The sequence below is a fragment of the Pungitius pungitius genome, chromosome 11 (genome assembly GCF_949316345.1).
Source record: "Pungitius pungitius chromosome 11, fPunPun2.1, whole genome shotgun sequence".
NCBI classification, from domain to species: Eukaryota; Metazoa; Chordata; class Actinopteri; order Perciformes; family Gasterosteidae; genus Pungitius; species Pungitius pungitius.
Window position 1 is genome coordinate 10,505,048 of NC_084910.1, and position 27,419 is coordinate 10,532,466.

General features: G+C 45.9%; 3 protein-coding genes across 3 annotated transcripts in view; all 3 read right to left on the bottom strand.

The window, feature by feature from the left end:
• The window catches only part of si:dkeyp-84f3.5 (uncharacterized protein LOC334144 homolog), a 67,934-nt gene that overhangs the window by 16,025 nt on the left and 24,490 nt on the right, over positions 1-27,419 (bottom strand). The window lies entirely within an intron of this gene.
• Positions 9,063-10,364, bottom strand: LOC134132869 (chemerin-like receptor 1). The gene is made up of 2 exons (XM_062565522.1): positions 10,357-10,364; positions 9,063-10,209 (listed from the first exon to the last, which is right to left on the bottom strand). The coding sequence occupies exons 1-2, from the start codon at positions 10,362-10,364 to the stop codon at positions 9,063-9,065; spliced, it is 1,155 nt and encodes a 384-aa protein (XP_062421506.1).
• On the bottom strand, positions 14,587-17,204 carry LOC119197354 (chemerin-like receptor 1). Its single transcript, XM_062565742.1, has 2 exons — positions 17,166-17,204; positions 14,587-16,012 (listed from the first exon to the last, which is right to left on the bottom strand). The coding sequence occupies exon 2, from the start codon at positions 15,991-15,993 to the stop codon at positions 14,887-14,889; it is 1,107 nt and encodes a 368-aa protein (XP_062421726.1). The 5' UTR covers positions 15,994-16,012; positions 17,166-17,204; the 3' UTR covers positions 14,587-14,886.

The following is a 27,419-nucleotide window of genomic DNA, read 5'->3' on the forward strand; positions in this document are numbered from 1 at the left end:
AGACTGGGACCCGAGGACCGACCATTCGCCTACGGGCAGAGGCTCAGGGACGCGGCCGCCAGGTGGCTTCTGCCAAACGGGGTTGGAGCAGCGTCGGACGTCCTCGAGAAGGTGGTGCTGGAGCAGTTCGTGGAGGGGCTCCCGGCCCGGACGGCGGCGTGGGTCCGGTACCACCGTCCTCCGACGCTGGAGGCGGCTATCACCCTGGCAGAGGACCACCTGGCGGTACACCCCAGCGGACAGGGCGACCGGGAGGGCACGCCGGCGCCGCCCCGACCAGCGGCGGCACCCCGGGGATGGAGCCAGCAGCAGACGGAAGGACGACCCGTACCGGCCCCGTACCACGACCCCTCAACCACAGCAAGCCCCGGCACCCTTCCTGACCCACCGGGAGATTCTCAGACGCCAGGGCAGGAGTGCTGGAAGTGTGGGCAGCCCGGCCATCTGCGGAGGGAGTGCCCGCTGATGGAGGTGGGGCAGGTGATCCGGGTTGCCGGCGCTCCATCACCCTCCCCCGGCCCGGGAGCGACGTACCGCGTTCCGGTAAGAATCCAGGGGGGTACACGCCAGGCGATGGTGGATTCGGGCTGTTCGCAGTCCATGATACACCAGAGCCTGGTTCGGCCAGGGGCATTGGTAGAAGCGTCGCGGGTGAAAATAAGGTGTGTGCACGGGGACGTTCACGAGTATCCCTTAGTGTCCGTCGAACTTAGGTTCAGGGGAAAAAAAAATAGAATAAAGGTCGCGGTTAGCTCCCACCTGACGCACCCCGTAATTTTGGGAACGGATTGGGAGGGATTTAACACGCTAATGGGGCAGGCTGCGGGGGTGCGTTCACGACCGACAGGGACATGCGGTATGTGTGCGGTGCTCAGCGGTGACGCGAGGTCGTCCGACGCCGCCGGGGGAGAGGGGGATCCGGCGGAGCCTCCTGAGGAGACTCCGGCGGTTCCCGAGTTCCGCTCCATGGAAGATTTTCCACTCGAGCAGTCTCGTGACGATACTCTACGCTCAGCCTACGACCAAGTGATAAGAATTGATGGTCATTTGGTGCGCCCTGACACAGCACAGTCGTACCCGCACTTCTCATTGATTAGGGACAGACTGTATAGAGTGAGTCGTGACACTCGAACAGGGCAGGAAAACACCCAGTTGTTAGTACCAAAAAGCCGCCGGGAAATGGTTTTCCAGGCGGCTCACTATAATCCGATGGCGGGTCACATGGGATACGGGAAAACACTAGACCGGATAATGGCCCGATTTTATTGGCCAGGCATCCGGGTGGACGCGCGCCGCTGGTGTGCGTCCTGCCCTGAGTGTCAATTGGTTAATTCACCAGCCATACCACGTGCCCCGCTGCGGCCGCTACCGTTGGTGGAGGTTCCGTTCGAGCGCATCGGCATGGACCTCATCGGGCCATTTCACCGGAGCGCACGCGGATACCGCTTTGTGTTAGTCCTCATGGATTACGCAACCCGGTATCCGGAGGCAGTGCCATTGCGCAATATCTCTGCTAAGAGCGTCGTGCAGGCTCTGTTTCAGGTCATCTCCCGGGTTGGAATCCCGAAAGAGATTCTAACAGACCAGGGCACCTCGTTCATGTTGCGTACACTGGGAGAACTTTACGGGTTACTGGGCATTAAGTCCGTCCGCACGAGTGTGTACCACCCCCAGACCGACGGGTTGGTAGAGCGGATGAATAGAACGCTGAAGTCCATGATTCGTAAATTTATTAGCGACGATGAACGTAATTGGGACAAATGGCTTGACCCTCTGTTGTTTGCAGTCCGGGAGGTCCCCCAGGCCTCCACGGGATTTTCTCCCTTTGAGCTTCTGTTTGGCAGGTCACCAAGAGGGGTGCTGGACCTTATTAAAGAAAGCTGGGAGGAAGGTCCGAGCCCCGGGAAAAACGAGATCCAGTACGTCCTGGACCTGCGAGCAAAGCTCCACACACTGGGGAGGATGTCACGGGAGAATTTGATCCAGGCCCAGGAACGACAACAACGGCTGTACAACAGAGGAGCCAAGCTGCGAGAATTCACACCGGGAGAAAAGGTACTTGTATTACTTCCCTCTTCCAACTCAAAACTCCTGGCTAAGTGCCAAGGGCCCTTCGAGGTCACACGCCGGGTGGGGGATGTTGATTATGAGGTGGTGCGGTCTGACAGGGGCGGGGCTACACAAATATACCACCTCAACCTCCTGAAACCCTGGAGGGAGGCGGAGTCTGTTTCTCTGATTTCCACAGTATCGGAAAGAGAGGACCTGGGGCCGGAGGTGCCAAAAGCGGTCAATCCCACCCCGCTCCCGTGTGAGGGTCATCTCTCTGAGGACCAGAGAGCAGACATTGCCCAGTTGCAGAAGCGGTTTGCTGATGTGTTCTCCCCCCGGCCAGGCCGCACCGACCTGATAATGCACCGAATCGAGACACCCCCGGGGGTGACGGCGAGGTCACGACCCTACAGACTACCCGAACACAAAAGAAAAGTGGTTCGGGAGGAATTAGCGGCTATGTTGGAGATGGGGGTAATAGAAGAGTCCAACAGCGCCTGGTGCAGCCCCATCGTTCTGGTGGCTAAGAAGGATGGGACTGTGCGGTTCTGCGTGGACTACCGCAAGGTAAACGACGTGTCACGATTCGACGCCTACCCAATGCCCCGGGTCGACGAACTCCTGGACCGGCTGGGCACTGCGCGTTTTTTTACGACCCTGGATTTAACTAAGGGCTACTGGCAGATTCCCCTGTCGTCAGAGTCCAGAGAGAAAACTGCTTTCTCCACTCCGTATGGTTTGTACCAATTCACCATGCTTCCCTTCGGCTTGTTCGGTGCCCCGGCCACGTTCCAGCGCCTCATGGATAAGGTACTGCGCCCGCACGCCGCATATGCAGCCGCATACCTGGATGATGTAATTATCCACAGCACCACCTGGGCGGAGCATGTGCGGCGGGTGGACGCGGTGCTGGAGTCGCTGAGGCGGGCTGGGCTCACCGCCAACCCGGGGAAGTGTGCAGTTGGACGGAGGGAGGTACGGTATTTGGGGTACCACTTGGGGGGAGGGCAGGTGCGTCCTCAGGTGGACAAGACAGCGGCAATTGCAGCCTGCCCGCGCCCCAAGACAAAAAAGGAGGTGAGGCGGTTTCTGGGGCTGGCAGGTTACTACACCAGCCCCCCACCAGCCCCTTGACCGACCTGACCCGGAAAGGTGCGTCAGATCCGGTCCAGTGGTCGGAGCAGTGCCAGCGGGCGTTTGAGAAGGTAAAACAGACTCTCTGTGGGGAGCCACTCCTCCACACACCTAACTTTTCTTTCCCGTTTGTGCTGCAGACCGACGCGTCGGACAGAGGGCTGGGGGCCGTTTTGGCCCAGGAGGTCGAGGGGGTCGACCCCCCGGTGGTCTACATCAGCCGGAAACTGTCGGAGAGGGAGGCCAGGTACAGCACGGTGGAGAAGGAGTGCCTGGCCATCCGGTGGGCGGTGGGCTCCCTGCGCTACTACCTCCTGGGACGCTCATTCACCCTCTGTTCGGACCACGCCCCGCTCCAATGGCTCCACCGCATGAAGGATGCTAACGCCCGGATCACTCGGTGGTATCTGGCTCTACAGCCTTTTAACTTCAAGGTGGTCCATATGCCGGGGACGCAGATGGTTGTGGCGGACTTCCTCTCCCGCCCTCTCGAGGGAGGGGGGGGGGAGTGAGCTAGGCCGGACGGCTCCCCGGCCTAAGTCGGGCGGTGGGGGTATGTGGTGGCGGGCGTGGTTTCGGCTCGGCTGCAGGGGGAGAGAGGGGGAGTGGCTCGGGGAACAGTGCCAGGTGGAAACACTTGGCAACCAGCTGGGGGGAATTAACGGGTTTCCTCTCGCCCCTATAAACAGGGAGGCGAGCGAGGAGGAAGGGGAAGGACCGACCGAGCGAGCGAGTGACTTAATTGAGTGCATGAATAAAAGCATTTGGAAACCCACCACCCTGCGGTCCTGTGCCGTGTCTTCACCCCACGCACCCACACCGTACAGAGTTATATTTAATAACTTAATCAAAGTTAAATGTAACAATACAACTGTGCAACAAACTAGGAGAATTAAAGGGGGTCTTTTGAATATCAGATCTCTGTGCTCTAAAGCTGTTTTAGTAAATGAACTAATATCTGACAACCATGTTGATATTTTCTGTCTTACTGAAACATGGCTATCGGATGGGGAGTACTTTAGCTTAAATGAAGCGACTCCTCCAAGTCATGTTAATACTCATATCCCCCGAGGCAAAGGCCGAGGGGGTGGAGTGGCAGCTATTTATGACTCCTGCCTTTTAATAAACCTTAAACCTAAACTGGATTATAACTCATTTGAAAGTCTGACTTTCAGTCTTTCACAACCAATCTGGAAAATAATCCAGCCGGTTCTCTTTGTAATAGTGTACAGGGCCCCAGGTCCTTATTCTGAATTTTTATGTGAATTTTCACAGTTCTTAACGAGTTTGGTCCTTAAAACGGACAAGGTAATTATAGTGGGTGACTTTAACATTCATGTGGATGTCAATAACGACAGCCTTGGTACTTCATTTCTCTCTTTGCTGGAATCAATTGGTTTTTGTCAGACTGTAAACAAACCAACTCATTGTTTTAACCACACCCTCGACTTGGTTCTTGTGTATGGTATTGTGATAGAACACTTAACAATCTTTCCACAGAACCCTCTCCTGTCCGACCATTGTCTGATAACCTTTGAATTTCTACTGCCAGAATCTCCTCCTCCTGCCAAGGGTTTCTACAGTCGATGTTTATCGGACACCGCTCTAGCCTCATTTAAAGAAACCATTCCCTCTGCTCTAAGTTCAGTGTCCTGTCTCAAGATATCAGAAGACTCCTGTGAAAACTTCAGTCCGTCACAGAACGACCATCTTGTCGATACTGCCACAGGCTCTTTGAGAATGGCACTGGACGGTATTGCTCCCCTCAAAAGAAGAATGGCAACAAGAAGGAAGTTCGCCCCCTGGTATAACTCTCAAACCCGGAACTTAAAGCAAACTGTGCGGAAACTTGAGCGGTTATGGCGTTCCACCAAATCGGAAGGATCTAGGCTAACTTGGCAAGACAGCGTTAAAACATATAAGAAGGCTCTCTGTAACGCAAGAGCATCCTATTACTCATCATTAATCGAGAAAAATAAAAACAACTCCAGGTTTCTCTTCAGCACTGTAGCCAGACTGACAGTGAGTCACAGCGCTGTCGAGCCGTGTATTCCTGTGGACCTCAGTAGTAACGACTTTATGAACTTCTTCAATAATAAGATTCTGACTATCAAAGAGAAAATTGATGGTCTACTACCCCCAACCGGAGCCAACCCGTCCGCGGATGTAGGATCCTTGGATGCAGCCGTGGGCCCTGATACCTACTTGGATGGTTTCTCTTCCATCAACCTTGATCAACTGACTTCTACAATTTTGAAATCCAACTCTTCCACTTGTCTCCTGGATCCGATTCCAACTAAGCTGCTTAAGGAAGTTTTTCCGTTAATTAGCACATCCCTACTGGATATTATGAATCTGTCTTTGTTGACAGGACATGTACCACAGTCCTTCAAGGTAGCTGTAATTAAACCTCTTCTGAAGAAACCTACCCTAGCTCCAGAGGTGTTGGCTAACTACAGACCCATCTCTAATCTTCCCTTCCTCGCTAAGATCCTGGAGAAATCTGTAGCGAATCAATTATGTGACTTTCTACAAAACAATGCTTTGTTCAAGGATTTCCAGTCAGGATTTCGAATGCATCACAGCACAGAAACGGCACTGGTGAAAATTACAAATGATCTTCTACTTGCATCGGACCAAGGACTTGTATCTTTTCTTGTATTGCTGGACCTCAGTGCTGCATTTGACACCATCGATCACCGTATCCGGCTGCAGAGACTGGAACACTTGATTGGCATCAAAGGAACTGCACTCAGCTGGTTTAAATCTTATTTATCGGATCGATCCCATTTTATGTTTGTGAACGGTGAATCATCGAGGACCACGAATGTTGGTCACGGAGTCCCACAAGGTTCTGTGCTTGGACCGATTCTATTTGCCTTGTACATGCTTCCTTTGGGCGACGTTATCAGAAAACACCGCATAAACTTCCATTGTTATGCAGACGATACTCAACTGTATCTATCGATCAAGCCAGAAGACACCAACCAACTTGTTAGACTTCAGGACTGTCTTGGAGACATCAAAACTTGGATGACCTGCAACTTCCTGATGTTAAACTCGGAAAAAACGGAAGTTATCATGATAGGCCCAGAGCGCCTTCGAAGTCAGCTGTCACGTGATACAGTCTCTATGGATGGAATTGCTCTGGTATCCAACAGCACCGTCAGAAATCTTGGAGTTCTCTTCGACCAGGATATGTCCTTCAACTCTCATATAAAGAAGACTTCAAGGACTGCCTTTTTTCATCTACGGAATATATCAAAAATCAGGAACTTCCTGTCTCAAAGTGATTGAGAAAAACTAGTTCATGCCTTTGTTACTTCTAGACTGGATTACTGTAATTCTTTGTTATCAGGCTGCTCTTGTAAATCGCTTAAACCTCTCCAACTGATTCAGAATGCTGCAGCACGTGTATTAACAAGAACTAAGAAATGGGATCATATAACTCCTGTATTAACTTCTCTGCACTGGCTTCCTGTTAAATCAAGAATAGAATTTAAGGTACTTCTCCTCACCTACAAGGCACTTGCTGGTGAGGCACCGTCTTATCTTAAAGAGCTTGTTACACCGTATTGCCCTACAAGGCATCTACGCTCCGTAGATGCTGGGCTTGTTACGTGGAGAACAGAGGACCCAGATGCAGAGGTGCGGAAAATGTCATTTATTTCTCAAAACTTGAACTAAGGGGGGCTGCCGTCAACGGACGCAGTCCAGGACAAAACTAAAAGTCGATCTCGAACAAGACAACGCTGGCTTGGTAACACAGTGACAGGCGGCAGCTCAGCGTGCAACAACAGTCTGACAGGGGAGTAGAGAAACAGTGGTTTAGAAATAGTCAAAGAAATTAAGCAGTGAGCAGAAACAGGTGAGTTGAGAATCAGTGTGAGAGTTGATTGCTATGGAAAGCGGCTGTGGGCGTTTAGGGCGAGTGAAAGCATGAATGGGAATGAGGAGGCGTGTTAATGAGTATCAGCTGGGTGTGCGCGTGTGTGTGTGTGTGTGTATGTAGAAAAACAAAACAAGGAGGGATCCGGATCATGACAGTACCCCCCCCTCAACGAGCGCCCCTTGGCGCTCCCGAAGGTGGAGCCTGGCGGGTGCAGTGGAAGTCCTCGATGAGCGAGCGGTCCAGGACGTCCCGGGAGGGAATCCAGCATCTCTCCTCAGGACCGTATCCCTCCCAATCGACCAAATACTGGAAACCACGACCCCGAGGGCGAACATCAAGGAGTCTGCGGACAGTATGAATAGACGACCCACCGGCCAGGGTGGGTGGTGGGGGAACAGGACGGGTGGGCATCCGAACAACGGGTTTAATACACGACACGTGAAAGACCGGGTGGATGCGACGGAGCTTAGACTGTTTAGACAAGCTTGTGGACAGTGAGACCTGTGGCTTTGTATCTCCTCTCAATGGCACGCCCAGCTGTCTTCGTTTTTCATAGCTCAGTTGTGTACCAGGGGGCTGATCGGGAAAAGGTGACTGTTCTGGTTGTAATGGGAGCATGGAGATCCAGGATGCTCCTGAGAGTGTTATTGTAATAATCAACTGAGTCCATGGCTGTTAAACAATTTACAGATTATAGGGGTTATAGGGGACAGGATCAAATCACTTCGGTGAATGACAGCCAGACCACCGCCACGCCCTGTGTTGCGAGCTTTCTGTAAGTAGTTGTAGCCAGGAGGGCAGGTCTCGTTTAGAACAGAATAATCATCTGGCTGATGCCAGGTTTCTGTAAGGCACATCACGTCCAATCGCATGTACAGGATATGGTCATGTATGAGGCAAGATTTGTTTGTAATGGATTGTGCATTAAAAAATTCAATCTTGATGCAGGGAGTCTCTGTATTGGCCGGAGTTGACTGAGATCCACTCCACGTTTTCCATGTTTTTCATTGTGGGCAATGCGTAGTGTTGTCGTGGGGACTCCCATATTCATAGTCCGATGAGTGGGAGTGCCCTGATGACGTGTTCGGGGTGCGACGATGCGCGTGCTAGACCAGAAGGATGCGATGGTACAATCAGACCGGGAGAAAACAAACTTTCGGCTGCGACTTCTGTGAATGTAAGGGGTGCGGCGGAGGATTCCAAGTTGCTTAATAACCGATATGCATGATGGAGTGGCGCAGTTGTTGAAACTCCTCAGTTGGGTGACGGAATAGTTCAACATTATGCCTGTCGTGAAGAGTTGTCCGTTAGCCGCTAGCCATGCCACACTGAGGAAAGCTATCAGGCGCACCAGGCGAACCACGGTGACTTTGGGTGGAAACCTCACAATCATCGGTAGAGATTACAGGTGAAAGACTCACGGTTGCAGGCAGTGATGATTAGCAGTGATGATTGGTTGGTTAGAGAAGCGGGGAACATGCAGCGCCAGCGTCCTCTCCGTCCTTCCGACCGAAGTACATTTGAGGTACTTGCCATAATCGAATATGTGTATCAATCCATCAGTTAGAATTCAAATGTTTGTTTCTTTATACAAGCCAAATTAGTAAAAAAAAAGGAAAAATATCTACATTATCTAAATTCTCAAAATATATTTCATATCTGACAGATGAAAAATTGAAAGTTCGAATTATCATACTAAACCTTATTATTTTGTTACTGTGTTACAACTAAGTAATTGTCATAATGTAATACCAATTCAAACAACTGTTAGGTTCTTTTGTGAGTCAACAAGTTATCAACCTGATACCTGATCAGTGAACCAACCAAAGTCAAATTACACAAATCAATCCATATAAGGTGGAAGTGCAGTTCAGTCTTGGATAATCTTTACAAAGAGATCTACAAACATAGAAATAAAAGAACTTTGATGCATCAATTTATTTACCACAGTTTTAGATTTTTCTCCTTCATGTCATGGGAAACCTTATACTTGAGTATTAAGGGACAACATCTCTCTACTCTGACTGGTGTCCACTGACTTTGTTCCAGTGTTACGGCCAGAAACCTCTTCCTTGAAGGCAGTCTCCAAAACATTCAGGATGGATTTGCAGACTTTATCCTTGAAATCTTGTCCCATGAACACATAGAGCAGTGGGTTCAGGCAACTGTTGAGAAAGGCCAGGCTGCTTGCTATAGGGATTCCAATAGTGATGACATGGTCTAATGTAACACTTCGGATAGAAAGTAGAGAATTTGCCAACTCTATTAAAACCACAATGTGAAAGGGAGCCCAACACAGGAAGAAAGCAGTGATAACAGCAGCAATGATCTTAAAGGAGCGACTTGAGTGGCTGGCCAGGGTGCGGTTTCTTCTGATGTGATGGATTATGACAGCATAACAGGAGACAATGACAGTGAAGGGGACAACAAATCCCAGGAGGAAGCGGGTGATGACCATGGCCTTTTGCCGAAATAATCCCAGCTGATACAGAGACTCGTTCTCGAAGTCGTCAGTAAGAGCATAGTTGTTGAAGCAGTTGATGACATCTGCATTGTGAAACGATGGAACAGTGTCCCTGAAGATGAAGTATGGAGTGCTGAGTATCAGAGCCAGTACCCAAACCCCCAGACTCACAAAGGATGCCTTGCGTACACTTCGGTGGTTCTGGGCCCAGACGGGCCACACCACAGACACACATCTGTCCACACTGATCACCACCAGAATGTAGACACTGGCATACATGTTCAGAAAGCTTATCGTGGTGTTCAGTTTGCACATGAATTTTCCAAAAGGCCAGTGGAAATCCAAAGCTGTGTAGATGACACTCAGGGGCAGAAATGCTGTGAAGAGGAAGTCGGCCACAGCGAGGTTGAGGAACCACACAGTGTTCACTGTTTTCTTCATCTTGAAGCCGGTCACCCAGATAACCACACCGTTGCCGAGCACACCAAGAACAAAGGCCAGGCAGTAAAAGATGAGAGACATGATGTGTAGACCCTTTCTCAGCTCAGCATACTCGTCCTCATATTCATACTCATTGTCCCCATTCAAAGAGTCGTTCCTTCCAGTGGCGTCTGATGTTTTGATGTGATAGGAAGGGGTAGAAGTCATCTCGATCAGTATTTGGGTCCTGTCAAAGCAACATGGAAAAACAATATTAATATTGTTTGTCTTTCATTCAATAACAGTCTTAAAACATATTATGCATTATAACACGGGTAGCTGAAATCCAGCGTTCTGATTGGTTGAGAATGAGTTGCGGTGCTGAATACTGCACCCCCACATGACTTACTCTCAAATAATCACAACACTGTATTTCATCTCCCGTGTTATAAAAGCCTTATAAAAGGTACTTGAGGCTGTACTTTATCTTCAATAATGGAACAGTTCGAGGGTTTCCTAATTGCCGTCCTTTATGGATTTCTCTTATCTTTCCCCAAAAGAGGGTTTTTGATGGGAGTTTTTTCTCCTGTCAGGTATTAGATAAGCAATTGGATGCAAAGTATTGCATCAGATAAACTGTGATAAACCATTAAGTACTGTGATCTTATATGTTGTGTTGTAATTGAAGTGTACTAGTTATAAGATGAAGACAAACTATGTATACTATGTTATATTCACTCTTTGAGGCATAACGCCAAAATGTTTCTACATAGAATGCATTGGAAGGTGAGGGAGAGATAAGACAGAGCAGTTTCAGGTTACATTAGCCGTTTCACGCCTGGATGTGAAAAGGCTGAACCAGGAGGAGATTCTTTGAAGAAGAAGCCAATGACATTCAAATGCACCCAAGAGACGGCCCCTCCGGGAGTCTTTAAAGTACCTAACTGGGAAAAGAACAGTTAGAATATTCCTGCAGCCGCTCTGATAAGTCACCTTTGACTTGGATGGAGAATTCTTTATTTTGTGAAATATATTACTATTCACATTGTTGTTAACTTTGTAATTGTAGACCTTATTCTTTGTTTAGTTATTAATTACTTTTTGATTTTTTAAAACCTGAGCTAGTTGACCGTTTCCTGCCTGGACGAGAACAAAGGAAGGATGATCTCCCTTGTGCCTTTCAAGAACCCAACACCGTCTAGAGGAAAACTAGTCCCTCTATGTGCACGTAAACAGCATTGGGTCCCAGTACAGTTCACATTGTTCACATTGATCCGAGCGTTCCATATCACTGCGCACTCAAAGTAACACGTTAGATTCTGCGGGACCATTAGATGAGGTTTTAGCTTTTAGCTCGGTGGTGATCGCCGGAAATCCCACAAATAATCATTTTGAGGCAATGCGAGCTTTCGCAACAGGACAATTAAGGTGGACGTCATGAGCGATGTTAATGAATGAGATGTTGGGGGACCCAATGCTGTTTGCATGCACGTACGGGGACTAATTTTTCTCTAGATTGATGAAATGTGATACAAAACATTTGGTGCCTAAAACTTTTTGTGCTGAAAGGCAGCCATTTACTTACTTTTTATAATTTTGTTAGTCGGGCCTAACTACACCTTCTAACTGTTACATTATTGGACGATAAAGTACAGCCTCTTGTACCTTATTGCTTTAATAGACAACACATTTTCATTGTATTGAATTATTTTACTTAGAAACATAAGTCTGAGAATGGATAAACAGCTTAATCTAAACACTTGTCTTTCTCCAATGGTGCTCTACGAGGATTTAATTTTTGGCTTCAGTTTACAAATGCAACAAGTAATGGAAATCGAGAGAACAAAAATGAAGATTTAATGAAGAAAGATTTAAGTACTGGTGTAATTTCCAGTTGTCAACATTCTCTGGATTCAAAGACACATAAAACACAAAAACTAAATTGGCCAGGTCAGAAAATATAAATGTGTCGTCATCTGGCTTGCTGAAAGACTTTGTTTAATTGTTTTATAAAACACTTGTTGATCAGTGGCAGCTGAAGCGTGGCATGTAACAGTGTTCTCTGAGCTCTACAGGATGTTAGATAGTCACATGTTGCTGCCATGGTTATCACTCAGGTTCAAAAGTGGTAAATTATATCGTTCAATCAGGAGGTACACGGGCCGTTTATCTGAAGAAAGTAACAAACAGTTGACTACTTGTTCATCCACAATGCCCTCGTTAAAACAAGGTTTAATGCATCTGTGTTGTTTGTTGCTTCAAGAGACCACAACCAGAGCCAGATTGTGAAGAATGTGTTTCTGTCTCATTAAATTATCTCCAATGTCATTAGAAAATTAAAACAGTTCCTCTCTGTGGCTGTAAGACGTTTAACCAAATAACTGTTATCTTTCTGAACCTGAACCGTCCTTTACTGTGAAAATTGGTATTTTGTTTGTTTAGTTATTGTTCTAACTAAATGAACAGGCTGTTGCTGTAGAAAGGCCAACATTGAGGCATAAATCAAAGATGAACAAAAGCTTTTGTTTGACTAACACATTTTCTATTCATAAAGTGTCATTTACACAAAAAAAGCACTAACCAGCAACCAGCAAAGTTTAGATGTTTTAATCCTCCAAATTAGTTCATATCAGTGTCATTCTAACAACAAAAATGTGAAATTAAAAAAATAATACCTTTCTTAAAATTGTCGAATTGTCGAGTTGAATCCCTGGCGGAAGAAATTAAATTGAAAGATTGAAGTCTTTAAGGTTTGACTAACACATTTTCTATACATAAAGTGTCATTTACACAAAAAGCACCAAGCTCTTTTAATCAAAGTTAAGAAAACCCCAATTTTTTGAGTATCATATTGAGTATCATATTTGAGTATTTGAGTATCATATTTCCTTTTGACAACAGACATGTAAAATTCTAAGAAAATAATACCTTTCTCAAAACTGTCCTGTTGGTCAAAGTTGAATCTGTGGCAGAAGTAATAGAATGAAAAGAATGAAGTCTTTACAGAGAGATGTGATGATAGTAACGCCCACAAAGAGAAGGGCGTAGCCCAAATATGAAACAAACATCTGCAAAGAGTGAGTTGGATGAATATTAACTTTTGTATCCATGAACTGAAGTTCAAAATCAACACTGACAAAATTCTCAGTAAATGCAACTAATGTAAGTGCAGTTCAGCTCTGTTTCCCATCACAATGCCATCAGAAGTCATGTGACTCCAGTCGGTGTGATGGCTGTGACTGAACTCTGTCTGTGTGTTGTAGTTTGGCTCATAAGCACAGACAGCCAGTCTGATGCAGTCCTGTCTGTCAGTAAGCCAGCAACACTCTGCTGACAAGTCCTCAAAAGTCACAGTCCCTTGAACTGTCTTTCAGCTCGACGTCATTTCACATATCAACCGTCCACATGTCGTCTGCACCTGGCAAAGCAAATTCCCCCTGGAATTTGGCTATAACCTCCTTTGTATCAACAGGCAGCGATGGGTTTAAAACGTTGGTGATTACGTTCACATCAACTCTACAGATATCCTTGGATTTAAATAATTATAATACTAATAAATACGAGAATATTTCTCTATATATTTATAATCATGATACTTAAAGGCATTGTGTCACCTCACATAAGTTAAACAAAACAGATACATGAGCACTGCAAATGCAAGTGAATAAATGAATGAGCACAAGCTTGCGTGGATATAGCCACAGTGGAATAGAAAGGACCCATCTACGTTGTGCAACAGTCTCTGCACCGGTGAAGTTAGGTCTCAGTTTACTCGACAGATGCTCGTTTTTCCGCTTTGAGATGATTCAAATCAGTCTGAAATGTGATAAGGAAGACAGGAAGCAAGTAAGGATAACCACAGTGAAGATCTTAAAAGACGAGTGGCTTTCTGCATTCACCAACTTAATTAAAGTCATAATGTGATTAAGAGAATAATCAGTATAATATGACATCATGTAAAAGCTACTGATGATTTCTGGCATTTGAAAGTCTTTTCAAAGTATTTTTACATAAATGACTGATTATTTACCAGCTTCCTGACTACTGTGGTAGAATAATTGGTGGTCTTACTAGTGTAAGACGGAAGTAAAGATATGTCACAGAAACAGAACTAGTCTTTTTGAGCTTTATTCTTTGCAATGAATGGTCCTACAGAGTGAATCAGTCCACATGATAAAGAACTGTGCTACTCTGAAACAATTGAGTTGTCTTTTTAACAGATATAAAAACACAGGGGGTGGTTTACATCCCTGCTACATGGACTACTTTCCAAGGTCCAATAGGCAGAAAACACCATTTAAGATACTGGAGGAAGAAACAAATACATATTCTTAAAGAAAATAATTTCAGAGAGGGGTCCTCGATAGGTTGGAATTTTATATCACATATATGAAACCAGGGTGGGACTCAGGATGGTTTTTTTGTTACTCTACTTGACTTGGGTCGGTTTAATTGGGAAACAATTATTGTGTTTGCACTATTAATGGTTAATTATAATATATAAATTGTCAAATGTTACATGACTGTTTGAATATAAAGATATAATAATGGATATGAAAATTGATCCTGCAGCAGAAGAAAAGTGGTTATGTACTGATATTTTATCAGTATTAGCATTGGAATAATGGTTTGATGGAAAAGAAGGTTAAATAGCCTGGTTTACAATGGCATTGTAGACAGTGTAGTATTTTCCCAAAATAAAAAAGGTATTTCTTTAATAAAATTAACAAATGCATCATAACATTCAACCGATTGGAAACCATCCATGGTCAACTCACATAAATCAATCTAAATGAGGTGGAAGTCTTGGATAATCTTTACCTCTTGTCTTGACGATTCCATAAAATTAGCAAAAAAGTACGTTGATAAATCCATTTTTTAAATTTACAGTTTCAGAATTATTTCCTCCATGTCATGGGAAACCTTATACTTGATTATTACGGGACAACATCTCTGTACTCTGAATGGTGTCCACTGACTTTGTTCCAGTGTTAGGGCCAGAAACCTCTTCCTTGAAGGCAGTTTCCAAAACATTCAGGATGGATTTGCGGACTTTATCCTTGAAATCTTGTCCCATGAACACATAGAGCAGTGGGTTCAGGCAACTGTTGAGAAAGGCCAGGCTGGTTGCTATAGGGATTCCAATAGTGATGACATGGTCTAATTTATCACTTCGAATAGAAAGTAGAGAATTTGCCAACTCTATTAAAGCCACAATGTGAAAGGGAGCCCAACACAAGAAGAAAGCAGTGATAACAGCAGCGATGATCTTAAAGGAGCGACTTGAGTGGCTGGCCAGGGTGCGGTTTCTTCTGATGTGATGGATTATGACAGCATAACAGGAGACAATGACAGTGAAGGGGACAACAAATCCCAGGAGGAAGCGGGTGATGCCCATGGCCTTTTCCCCAAACAGTCCCAGCTGATACACAGACTCGTTCTTGTTGTCGTCAGAAAGAGTAAAATTGTTGAAGCAGAGAATGACATTGGCATTATTATAAGATGGCCCAGTGTCCCTGAAGATGAAGTATGGAGTGCTGAGTATCAGAGCCAGTACCCAAACCCCCAGACTCACAAAGGATGCCTTGCGTACACTTCGGTGGTTCTGGGTCCAGACGGGCCACACCACAGACACACATCTGTCCACACTGATCACCACCAGAATGTAGACACTGGCATACAGGTTCAGAAAGCTTATAGTGGTGTTCAGTTTGCACATGAATTTTCCAAAAGGCCAGTGGAAATCCAAAGCTGTGTAGGTGACACTCAGGGGCAGAAATGCTGTGAAGAGGAAGTCGGCCACAGCGAGGTTGAGGAACCACACAGTGTTCACAGTTTTCTTCATCTTGAAGCCGGTCACCCAGATAACCACACCGTTGCCGAGCACACCAAGAACAAAGGCCAGGCAGTAAACGATGAGAGACATGATGTGTAGACCCTTTCTTAGCTCAGCATACTCGTCCTCATTCAAAGAGACTTTCCTTCCAGGAGCGTCTGATGTATTTAAATGATAGAAAGGGGTAGAAGTCATCTCGATTAGTATTTGGGTCCTGTCAAAGCAACATGAAAAAACAATATTGATATTGTTAGTCTTTCATTCAATAATCAACATTTTCATTTTATTTAATAATCTTTCTTAGAAACAATATTATGAGTTTGAGAATGTTGGAACAGCTTAATCTGAATACTTGTCTTTTATCAATGGTGCTCCACGAGGATTTAATTTTTGGCCCACTTAGGATCAACATTTAAGCAGTTTAAAATTAGCTTTTTTTTTTACAAATGCAGATACAGCCCTTTTGTCCTGTATATCCTGTCTCTTTTTTATGAACAGCAAGATGCAAGTATTCATATTTAATTATTGCTCACTTTAAGTATTTTAAATTAAGAGAACAATAATGATTTAAACTAATAAGTGCTGAAAGCAATTTTCACAAGTCAAAGTTAGTAACATTCTCTGGATTCAAAGACACATATTACACAAACACTAAATTGGCCAGGTCAGCAAATATAAATGTGTTGTCATCTGGCTTGCTGAAAGATTTTTTAGTTTAATTGTTTTGTAAAACCCTTGTTGATCAGCATCAGGTGAAGCATGGCATGTAGCAGTGTTCTCTGAGCTCTACAGGATGTTACATAGTTATCTGCCATGGTTATCACTCAGGTTCAAAAGTGGTAAATTATACATTGTTCATCTAGGAGGTACACGGGCCGTTTATCTGAAGAAAGTAACAAACAGTTGACTACTTGTTCATCCACAAAGCCCTCGTTAAAACAAGGTTTACTGCATCTGTGTTTTTTGTTGCTTCAAGAGACCACAACCAGAGCCAGATTGTGAAGAATGTGTTTCTGTCTCATTAAATGATCTCCAATGTCATTTAAAATAGTTCCTTTTTGTGGCCGTAAGACATTTAACCCAATAACTGTTATCTTTCTGACTGATTCTGAACCTGAACTCATTTTTACTGTTTGTATTTATTTTTCTAGCCAAATGAACAGGTCGTTGCTGCAGAAAAATATTGAGGAATATATCAGATGAACAAGACCTTTTGCTTGACTAACTAACTTTCTAATCATAAATCATCTTTTACACAAAAAAGCACCAACCAGCAAAGTTAAGAGGTCTCAATCCCGCAAATTAGTTCATATCAGTGTCATTTTTTCTTTTAACAACAAAAACGTGAAAATAGAAAAAAAAAATACCTTTCTGAAAATTGTCCAGTTGGTCAGAGTTGAATCAGTGGCGAAAGAAATGAAATGAAATGAAAAGATTGAAGTGTTTAAGGAGAGATGTGATGACAGAAACGCCCACAAAGAGTAGGAAGTGCAGCTAGCATGCAACAAGCAACGCTTTTGGACAAATTATTTAATTTTTGTAAGGACAGTTGAACAAGTCTTCATCCAGCTCTTTTGACACTTGATCTGTACTTGAACATTTTGCCTTCATTGTCACAGCAGTTTGCCTTCTTTACTGAGACTTGCTCGTATCATTTTGGGGGAACTACAACGTGTTTGCACAAACAGTTGGCATGACTTTGCTTCTGTTGATGACAATCATGCTGACACAATAACAGATGAAGCAATAAATGCTCTTCACAAATGTTTCAGAAGTACACACTGGAACATGTTCAGGGATGCTGCCACCAAGGAGAATGACATCAATCTGGTGGAATACATATCAACAGTGAGATCATATCCTGCAGTGGTCACCAACCTTTTCAAGCCCCAGATCCCTGACCTCTTCCTTATTGACAGGCAAGATGTGCCTATTGGGGCATTGAGAGAGAAAGACTGTCCAGACTGTACTTACAAGTAGAAACTTTTTATAAATTGGTGTGACCAACAACACACAAAATGAATTAACTTCAGTGCAACATTAAAAGGAACTTATAAGTTGACCTCACATAAGATGAACAACAAAACACATCTGCAAAGAGTGGGTTGGATGAAAATTAACTTTTGTATCGATGAACTAGGTACAAATCAACACTCTCAGTAAATGCAACTAATGTAAGTGCAGTTCAGCTCTGTTTCCTATCACAATGCCATCAGAAGTCATGTGACTCCTGTCGGTGTGATGGCTGTAACTGAACTCTGTCTGTGTGTTGTAGTTTGGCTCATAAGCACAGACAGCCAGTCTGATGCAGTCCTGTCTGTCAGTAAGCCAGCAACACTCTGCTGACAAGTCCTCAAAAGTCACAGTCCCTTGACCTGTCTTTCAGCTCGACGTCATTTCACATATCAACCATCCACATGTCGTCTGCACCTGGCAAAGCAAATGCTTCCTGGAATTTGGCTGCAACCTCCTTTGTATCAACAGGCAGCGAAGGGTTTGAAACGTTGGTGATTATGTTCACATCAACTCTTCAGACATCCTCGGATTTAAATAATTATAATAATAACAAAAATGAAAATATTTGTATGTATATTTATATTCATGATTCTTAGAGGCACAAAACAGCAACACAAGCACTGCAAATGTAAGTGAATAAATGAATGAGCACAAGCTCGCCTGGATATAGCCACAGTGGAATAGAAAGGACACATCTACGTTGTGCAACACTCAGTTGGGTCTCAGTTTACTCGACAGTCTCGCTTTCCGCTTTGACATGATTTTAATCAATTTATGTTGTGGAGTCTGTCGATTGTGCACACGTCTCTTCAGTTGCATGCCCTTATAAGGAGCTGGTGGCAGGGGAAGTTCTGTATGCAAATCCAGGTGCACGAGAATGCGCGTTCAGGGGAGTGCAGTTGAGAAAAGTGGTTGTGTTTGAGATTGTTACGGACCCCTCGATAAGGTGACGGCTCGTTCAGCCGAGGGGTCAGCCACATAAAGAAACGCGATAGGCAGGAAGCGATGCAAAGCTCCCTTTATAGTTTTCCAACCTCCAGCCTCTCCGTTTTACACATTAATATATCACAATAGTAGCTCGAACACAAAACACTGGTCTCCTGGTGTTGAGGCCGGGGCCTGGCGCTCTCGCAGGTCTCCTCCTTCTCCCGGCGCTCAGTCGCTCTCCCCTCTATATGCTCCGCCTGAGCCATCACCGCAACCGCTCTCAGCTGCGCAGGGGCAGAGCCTGCACTCAGAAAGGCCAAACCAATTAATAAGCACAAAAACAAACTCAGAAGGCTGTGGCCGTAACACTTCCCCCCCTAGAGGAAGAATCTTTTTTTTTTTTTTTTCTCTTTTCCTCCTTCCTTAGAGGGAAAAAGAAAAACTGATTCTGCATGGGTTCATACAGAAAATCCTGTTCCTAAATTAATCCGCGAGACAACGCATCTGCAACTACGTTGTCAGAGCCTCTTTTATGACGGATCTCAAGATTGTACGGCTGAACCATTAAGGCCCAACGCATGAGTCGTTGATTTTGGTTATACATTTTGCTCAGAAAAACAAGTGGATTATGATCTGTATAAACAACGACAGGAGACGCACTAGCCCCCACGTAAACGTTAAACTGTTGTAATGCTAGCAACAGAGCTAAGGTCTCTTTTTCAATGGTTGAATAATTCAACTGATGACTGTTGAACTTAGCTGAGAAGTATGATACGGGGTGGCCTAGGTTGTCAGCACCCTCCTGGAGAAGGACAGCTCCCACTCCAACCGCGCTGGCGTCCACCTCCAGCTGGAACGGACGAGTCAGGTCTGGGGCGGACAGCACCGGTGCACTGCAAAGGAGAGATTTTGCCGACAGGAATGCCTGCTCGCATTCGTTAGTCCAAAGAAAACCCACTTTTGGACTACACAGTGTTGTTAACGGCGCAACAACAGTCGAGAAGTTCTTGCAAAAACAACGATAGTACCCCACCATTCCCAGGAACCTACGTAGTTCTCTCCTCGTAGTAGGTGTTGGGTAGTTGAGCACAGCAGCCACCTTTCCGTCCCGTGGTCGCACTTGACCATTTCCCACCTGCTTCCCTAGATACGTTACAGAAGCTTTTACAAATTCACATTTTTTTAGATTTAACGTTAAGGAAGCAGCGGACAATCGGCCAAACACGTCATGCAACGTTAACGTGTGTTCCTCCCACGTAGACGAGTAAACGACAACATCGTCTAAATAAACAGTACAGTTAGGAACCCCCCCTAAGACTGTGGACATTAACCGCTGAAATGTTGCGGGCGCGTTTCGGAGACCGAAGGCCATACGCGTATACTGCAGAAAAGCGTCGGGGGTTACAAACGCAGAGATTTTAGAAGCCCGCTCGGTGAGGGGCACCTGCCAATAACCTTTCAATAGGTCCAATTTGGTGATGTAGTTTGCACTCCCAAGACTATCCACACAATCGTCCACACGTGGTAAGGGAAAAGCATCCGCCACGGTGACGGAATTGACCTTTCGGAAATCGGTACAAAAACGAAGGGACCCATCAGCCTTCGGCACCAGAATGCACGGCGAGCTCCAGGGGCTACTGCTCGGAACAGCGAACCCATTCTCTAGTAAATATTGCACCTCAGCTTTCATTGCCTCTCTCTTAGTTAATGGACAGCGGTAAGCATGTTGCTTGAAAGGTCCTGCACGGCCAACTTCGATGTCATGCTGGATGACATTAGTTCCGGGAGGTACGTCATTGAACAGATTTGGGAACTCCTTTATCAGGTCCATTACGTACCGTTGCTGTTCGCGAGATAAATAGGCCAGTTGAGAAGGGAGTGAAGTTAAGACTTCCGAATTTTTGAAACACCCCCCGTTTAAAACTTCCATAGAGACATGCAACCCATCATCCTCAGTGTCGGCAGGTAAAGCATAAGTTACCAATGAGACCTGCTCGGTGGGTACCTTAGCTACCGGATCGTCAGGGGTGGTCGCTTTCGGTTCAACACGACATAAATAGGGTTTCAACATATTTATGTGACATACACGTGTTTTTCGCCTCCGTTCTGGAGTGTACAAGATATAGTTAGTTTCATTCAACTTACCCTTGATCACGTACGGACCCGAAAAACGGGCCGAGAGAGTGGTCCCATGAATGGGGAACAACACGAGAACTTTATCTCCAGGCAGGAAACGACGCACCACCGCTTTTGTATCAAAGCGTTTCTTCATCTTCTTTTGCGACAATGAAAGCGCTTCCTTCGCCGTATTACAGGCGTCTCGCAAACGTTCCCGAGTACGTGAGACCAACTCGAGAACGTTTGTTTTCGCGGACAAACCTCTATCGAGAAACTCTTCCTTTAGCATTTTTAAAGGACCCCGGACATCATGCCCGAACACGAGCTCAGCCGGACTGAACCCGAGAGAGTCCTGTCTTGCCTCACGCACTGCAAATAAAACTAACGGGACCCCATCATCCCATTCCTTTCCAGTCTCGGTGCAATACTTGCGAAGTGCGGATTTTAACGTCTGATGCCACCGTTCTAAAGCTCCTTGCGACTCAGGGTGGTAGGCACTTGCGACGACATGAGCCACTCCAAGAGCCTTTAAGGACGTACGGAAAACGCGAGACATAAAGTTTGAACCCTGATCGGTTTGGACCGTTTTCGGCAACCCAAAGGTGGTAAAGAATTTTGTTAGTGCCTTAGTTACTGTTCTGCCTTCAATGTTGAAATAATTGTTAAGACAACTTTAAGGTTTGTTTTGGTGGATCTGTGTAGCCATTTTATTTTGAAATAAACGGTAGAACAGGAAGTGATGCAACAGGAAGTAGGAAGTTGCAGAGCAGAGAATAACAAACGGATAAAACGGAGCAGTGTAAAAAAGAAAACACACAATCTAACTCCATCCAGCGTCTGAATCCCTCAGAAAAGCAATGGCTGTAAGTGTTTATGTTCTTTATCTGTTTAACGATGAGAATGATGATTTTAAGTTACTTGATTTCAGATGACTAAGATGTTTTTGTATTCTTCTTTCTAGTTTTCAATCTGATTCAACGTTGCCATGTTTGTACAAAATAAAAGGAGCAAGTACGCTCACATTCCTGGCTCTTGAAAAGGAGTTTGGCTTGCTGTTAATTCATGTTAACACTTTTGGGAAGTACAACACATGAAGAGAACAGTACAGTGAAAAAGCCATACTATAAAAGAGATTCATCAGCGGAAATGATGGAAGACCATTCATCGGGGAAAGATGAAAGCGGGTCATCTGTGTCAAGATCTTCGTCAGTGTCCAGCGCTGCTGCTAGAGCGAGAGCCACGGCTGAAGCTGCACGCGCCAGAGTAACATTTTCACAAAAAGAGCTAGAATTGAAAAAACTAAGAGCCAAACTAGATTTGGAAAAAGCTACACTAGAAGCAGACTTGGAAGCATTGGAACTTGAAAAAGCAGCTGCAGCTGCGAATGCAGAGGCAGAAGTTTTAGAAGCTGCTGCAGGGAGAGCATGTGAGGATGTTCAAAGTGCTAGAAGCGGCATCTCACCACAGACAATCAGACAGCAAACAGAGGCGTATCTACAACATCAGGCTCAGGAAAATATCGACAACACCAAACAACCTGACACATCACTACCCCTCACACTCAAAGACGAGCCCACAAAGCCAAGGCAGACTCAGTGGACTGAGTACTTGACAGCATCAGGGAAGCAGAGATGTATGCAAGAGCATCCCATCACACATCCTCTCTCCTCCAACAAGGCCAATCAGCGGCAGGACTCCTCATCAGTCAGGCACGTGAGTCACCCGTCCTATCTTCAAAAAAACAACATGCACGACCCTACTACTACTCCATCTGCTAACATGGTAGACTTTGCCAAGTATCTAGCCCGCAGAGAGTTAGTAACCACGGGGCTCAATAAATTTGATGATCGCCCTGAGAGCTTCAGAGCATGGCAGTCGTCATTTTTAAATGCTACTCAAGGCTTAGAGCTAACAGCCAGTGAAGAGTTAGATCTGTTGGTAAAATGGCTTGGAAAAGAATCTTCGGAACACATTAGGAGAATTCGAGCCGTCCACATTACCAACCCGCAAGCCGCACTTCAGTTGTGTTGGACGAGGCTTCAAGAGTGCTATGCAGCCCCTGAAGTGATCGAGGATGCACTATTCAAGCGGCTAGATAGATTTCCTCACCTCTCATCAAAGGAAAACCTCAAACTAAGAGAACTTAGTGATTTACTGATGGAGCTTCTTTCTGCCAAAGAGGATGGTTACTTACCTGGTCTTAGTTACCTTGACTCACCGCGTGGGATAAAAACAATTGTGGAAAAGTTGCCCCCCAACCTACAAGAAAAATGGCTTTCTGCTGGATCAAACTACAAAGAAAACTACGGTGTTTGCTTTCCACCATTCGCTTTCTTTACTGACTTCGTACACAAACAAGCCAAGGCTAGAAACGATCCAAGCTTTGCCTTAACAGAGAGCAGCCGCACTCAATACCGCAGTGAAAGACTGATTGCTAGGCAAGATGGTATGAAGGCTGCTATATCTGTCCATAAGACTGACGTGTCCACTACATCAGAGCCAAGCTCAAGGTATAGAGCTCCTACAACAAAAAATGTCAATGTCAATTATGATGAAGCTAACTACTGCCCCCTTCACAATAAGCCTCACCCGCTAGAGAAATGCAGAACCTTTAAAATGAAACCACTAGCAGAACGCAAAGATGTACTAAGGGAACACAGGCGATGCTTCAGGTGCTGCTCTCCAACTCACATGGCCAGGGAATGCACAGTGGAGCTTAACTGCAATGAGTGTCAGAGTAACCAACACGTCACAGCCATGCATCCGGAAACCACGTTCTCACCAGCAATGTCTACTAGAGTAGAGTCGGACGTCGAGCAGCAAAGCAGGGAACCTCCCGAAGTGACGTCAAAATGCACCGAGGTCTGTGGAGAAGGCCCTCATGCACGTTCTTGTGCGAAGATAAGTTTGGTACGTGTTTTTCCAAAAGGGCAACGAGAGCACTCAGTCAAGATGTATGCCATCCTTGACGACCAGAGCAACCGTTCGCTGGCCAGATCTGAGTTTTTCCAGCATTTTGGCATCCAGGGCGAACTTTCTCCGTACTTAATGAGAACTTGTGCAGGAACCACTGAGATGGTTGGAAGAAAAGCAGTCGGTTTCCAGGTAGAGGCAATGAACGGAGAAGTTTGTTTTGACTTACCGCCTCTCATTGAATGTAATGAGATCATGAGCAACAGAACAGAAATTCCCACACCAGAGGTTGCTCTTTTCCATCCCCACTTGAAATCTGTGGCGCCGCACATTCCCCAGCTTGATTCTGAAGCACAGATCCTGATATTATTGGGAAGAGACCTTATTCGTGCCCACAAGGTTCGGGACCAAATCAACGGGCCCCACAACGCACCCTTCGCCCAGCGTTTGGATTTGGGGTGGGTGATAGTAGGTGAAGTTTGCATTGAAAGTGTCCATAAGCCCACGGTAGCTGTCTTTAAAACTAATGTCCTGCAGAACGGACGTCCATCTTTTCTGACACCATGTGAGAATTACATCCGTGTCAAAGAAAAACTTAGTCACGGCGGGGAGCAGATCCTGCCCCCTGAAGACAAACTTGGATTGGGTGTGTTCATTAACACAAAAAATGATAACAAACCTGCCTTGTCCTTTGAAGATGAAATATTCCTGGAAACCATGCAGAAAGAGTTTCACAGAGGCAACCAAAACAGCTGGGTTGCACCACTGCCATTCAAGTCACCTAGAGCCTGCCTTCCAAATAACCGTGCTCAAGCCATCTCCCGCCTTCACTCTTTGCAACGCACATTGAACAAAAGGCCTGAAATGAAAGAACAGTTTGTAGCCTTTATGGCAAAGCTCTTTGAAAATGGACACGCAGAGGAAGCTCATCGTCTCCCTGTAAATGCAGAATGCTGGTACTTGCCAATTTTTGGCGTGTACCACCCCCAAAAACCAGGCCAAATACGAGTTGTGTTTGACTCAAGCGCACAAGAAGGTGGCATCTCTCTCAACAGTGTCCTTCTCTCTGGCCCAGATCTAAACAACTCCCTCCTTGGGGTGCTGCTGAGGTTCAGAAAGGAACCTTTTGCAATAACAGCTGACATCCAACAAATGTTCTATGGATTCTTTGTGAGAGAAGACCACAGAAACTACTTGAGATTCCTTTGGCACAAGGATAACGACATGACAAAAGAGATAACGGAGTACCGCATGCGAGTCCATGTCTTTGGGAACAGCCCTTCACCCGCAGTGGCAATATACGGCCTGCGACGAGCCGCTCAAGAAGGTGAACACGAGTTTGGATCTGACTCTCGCCACTTTGTCGACAGGCACTTTTATGTGGACGACGGCTTGATCTCCCTTCCCACCGAGGCAGAGGCCATTGATTTGTTGAAGCGCACTCAAGCATCCCTTGCAAAATCTAATCTTAGACTGCACAAGATTGCCTCCAATAGTGCTACGGTGATGCAAGCCTTCCCTCCTGAAGAGCTTGCTGCAGGCCTAAAAGACCTTGGGCTTGGTGAAGAAGCTCTGCCTGTTCAAAGAAGCCTTGGATTGTGCTGGAGCATAGACTCTGACACTTTTACATTTAAAGTAGCAGTGTCTGACAAGCCGTTCAGCCGCAGGGGAGTGCTGTCCACTGTCAACAGCCTCTTCGACCCATTGGGCTTTGCTGCACCCGTGACAATCAGAGGACGAGCACTGCTCAGAGAACTTTCTGCTGACGTGAACGACTGGGACGCCGAACTTCCAGCAGACAAGCTGAACAGCTGGAAAACATGGGAAAAATCACTACAGGATTTGAGTAACTTGCATCTTCCCCGTTCATACATACAACAGTCTCTCTCCGGTGCCAAATACACTGAGCTGTGTCTCTTCTCCGACGCCTCAAACTGGGCAATCGGTGCAGTGGCTTACTTGAGAGTTGTCACTACAGATGGGCAGAGTAAAGTCGGCTTCGTGCTTGGAAAAGCAAAGTTAGCCCCTCAACCAGAACCGACCATCCCTCGCCTCGAACTTTGTGGAGCTGTGCTAGCTGCAGAAATGGCTGAACTGATCCTCGACGAGCTCGACCACAAGCCAGATGCGGTAAAGTTCTATTGTGACAGCAAAGTTGTCCTCGGATACATCCACAACAATTCAAAACGTTTCTTTGTATATGTGCACAACCGTGTCCACCGTATTCGCCAGACAAGCGATCCAAAGCAGTGGCACTATGTGCCGACCGACCAAAATCCAGCTGACCTGGCCACGAGGTCTGTTCCGGCATCACAGCTCATGAACACAATGTGGTTTACAGGGCCAGAATTCCTTCACAAACCACCCAAGCCGGATATAGATAAGTCCTTTGAGTTGGTAGATCCTGAAAGCGATGTGGATGTTAGACCTCAACTGACCACCCTTGCCACTCACATAAGTGAAGGTAAACTTACCACAGAAAGGTTCCAACGCTTCTCCACCTGGGACTCTTTGCTGAGATCAGTTTCCTTCTTGATCCATCAAACGCGTGCACACAAGTCAGACTCGAGGGACGCATGCAAAGGATGGCATCAATGCAACAAACCACGAAGTCAAGAAGAGTTGGCAAAAGCAAAGCTAGTTATACTAAAGTCTATCCAAAATGAAGCTTATCCAGAGGAGTATATTGCATTACAGGAGAACAGAACACTCTCAAGAGCGAGTGCAATCCTGGATCTTGATCCTTTCATGTGCGATGGTCTCCTGCGGACTGGAGGACGCCTGAGACATGCACACATCGATTCTGACGTAAAAAACCCAATCATACTCCCAAAACAAAGTCATGTCACAAAACTACTGGTGAGTCACTACCATGCCAAAGTGGCACATCAGGGCCGACATTTCACTGAAGGAGCAGTCAGGGCCGCTGGCCTGTGGATTGTTGCTGGCAAGAGGCTGATCGGTTCAGTCCTGCATCACTGCGTCACCTGCCGCAAATTGAGAGGAAAGATCGAGGTCCAAAAGATGGCAGACCTTCCTCCAGAACGTCTAAGCTCATCCCCACCATTCACATACGTGGGATTGGATGTTTTTGGTCCCTGGAATGTGACCACGAGACGTACAAGGGGCGGAGCAGCTCACAGCAAACGGTGGGCTATCCTCTTTACATGCATGAGTACCAGAGCTGTGCATGTAGAAGTAATAGAGTCCATGGACTCATCCAGCTGCATCAATGCCCTGCGAAGGTTTTTTGCTCTAAGAGGGCCAGCAAAGCAACTGAGGTCAGACAGAGGTACAAACTTTGTGGGAGCCAGTTGTGAACTGGGCATGGGACAAGACGTTCCAAGTGTGTTTAAATACCTTCAAGAGAACGGTTGCAAATGGGAGCTTAATCCCCCACACGCATCTCACATGGGTGGTGTGTGGGAACGCATGATCGGTGTTTCCCGCAGGATTCTCGACTACATGCTGCAGCAATCCAAGCGTGCTCCCCTGACGCATGAAGTGCTTTGTACCTTGATGGCAGAGGTCTCAGCCATCATTAATGGCAGACCGTTAGTCCCTGTTTCGTCTGATCCATCTTCGCCAGTACTGTTGACTCCTGCTATGCTTCTAACTCAAAAACCGGGTCTGATCGCTCCAGTCGG

Excerpts from the sequence above, each read along its gene's own strand:
- LOC119197354 (XM_062565742.1), bottom strand. The coding sequence starts at position 15,993 with ATGACTTCTACCCCTTTCTATCATTTAAATACATCAGACGCTCCTGGA.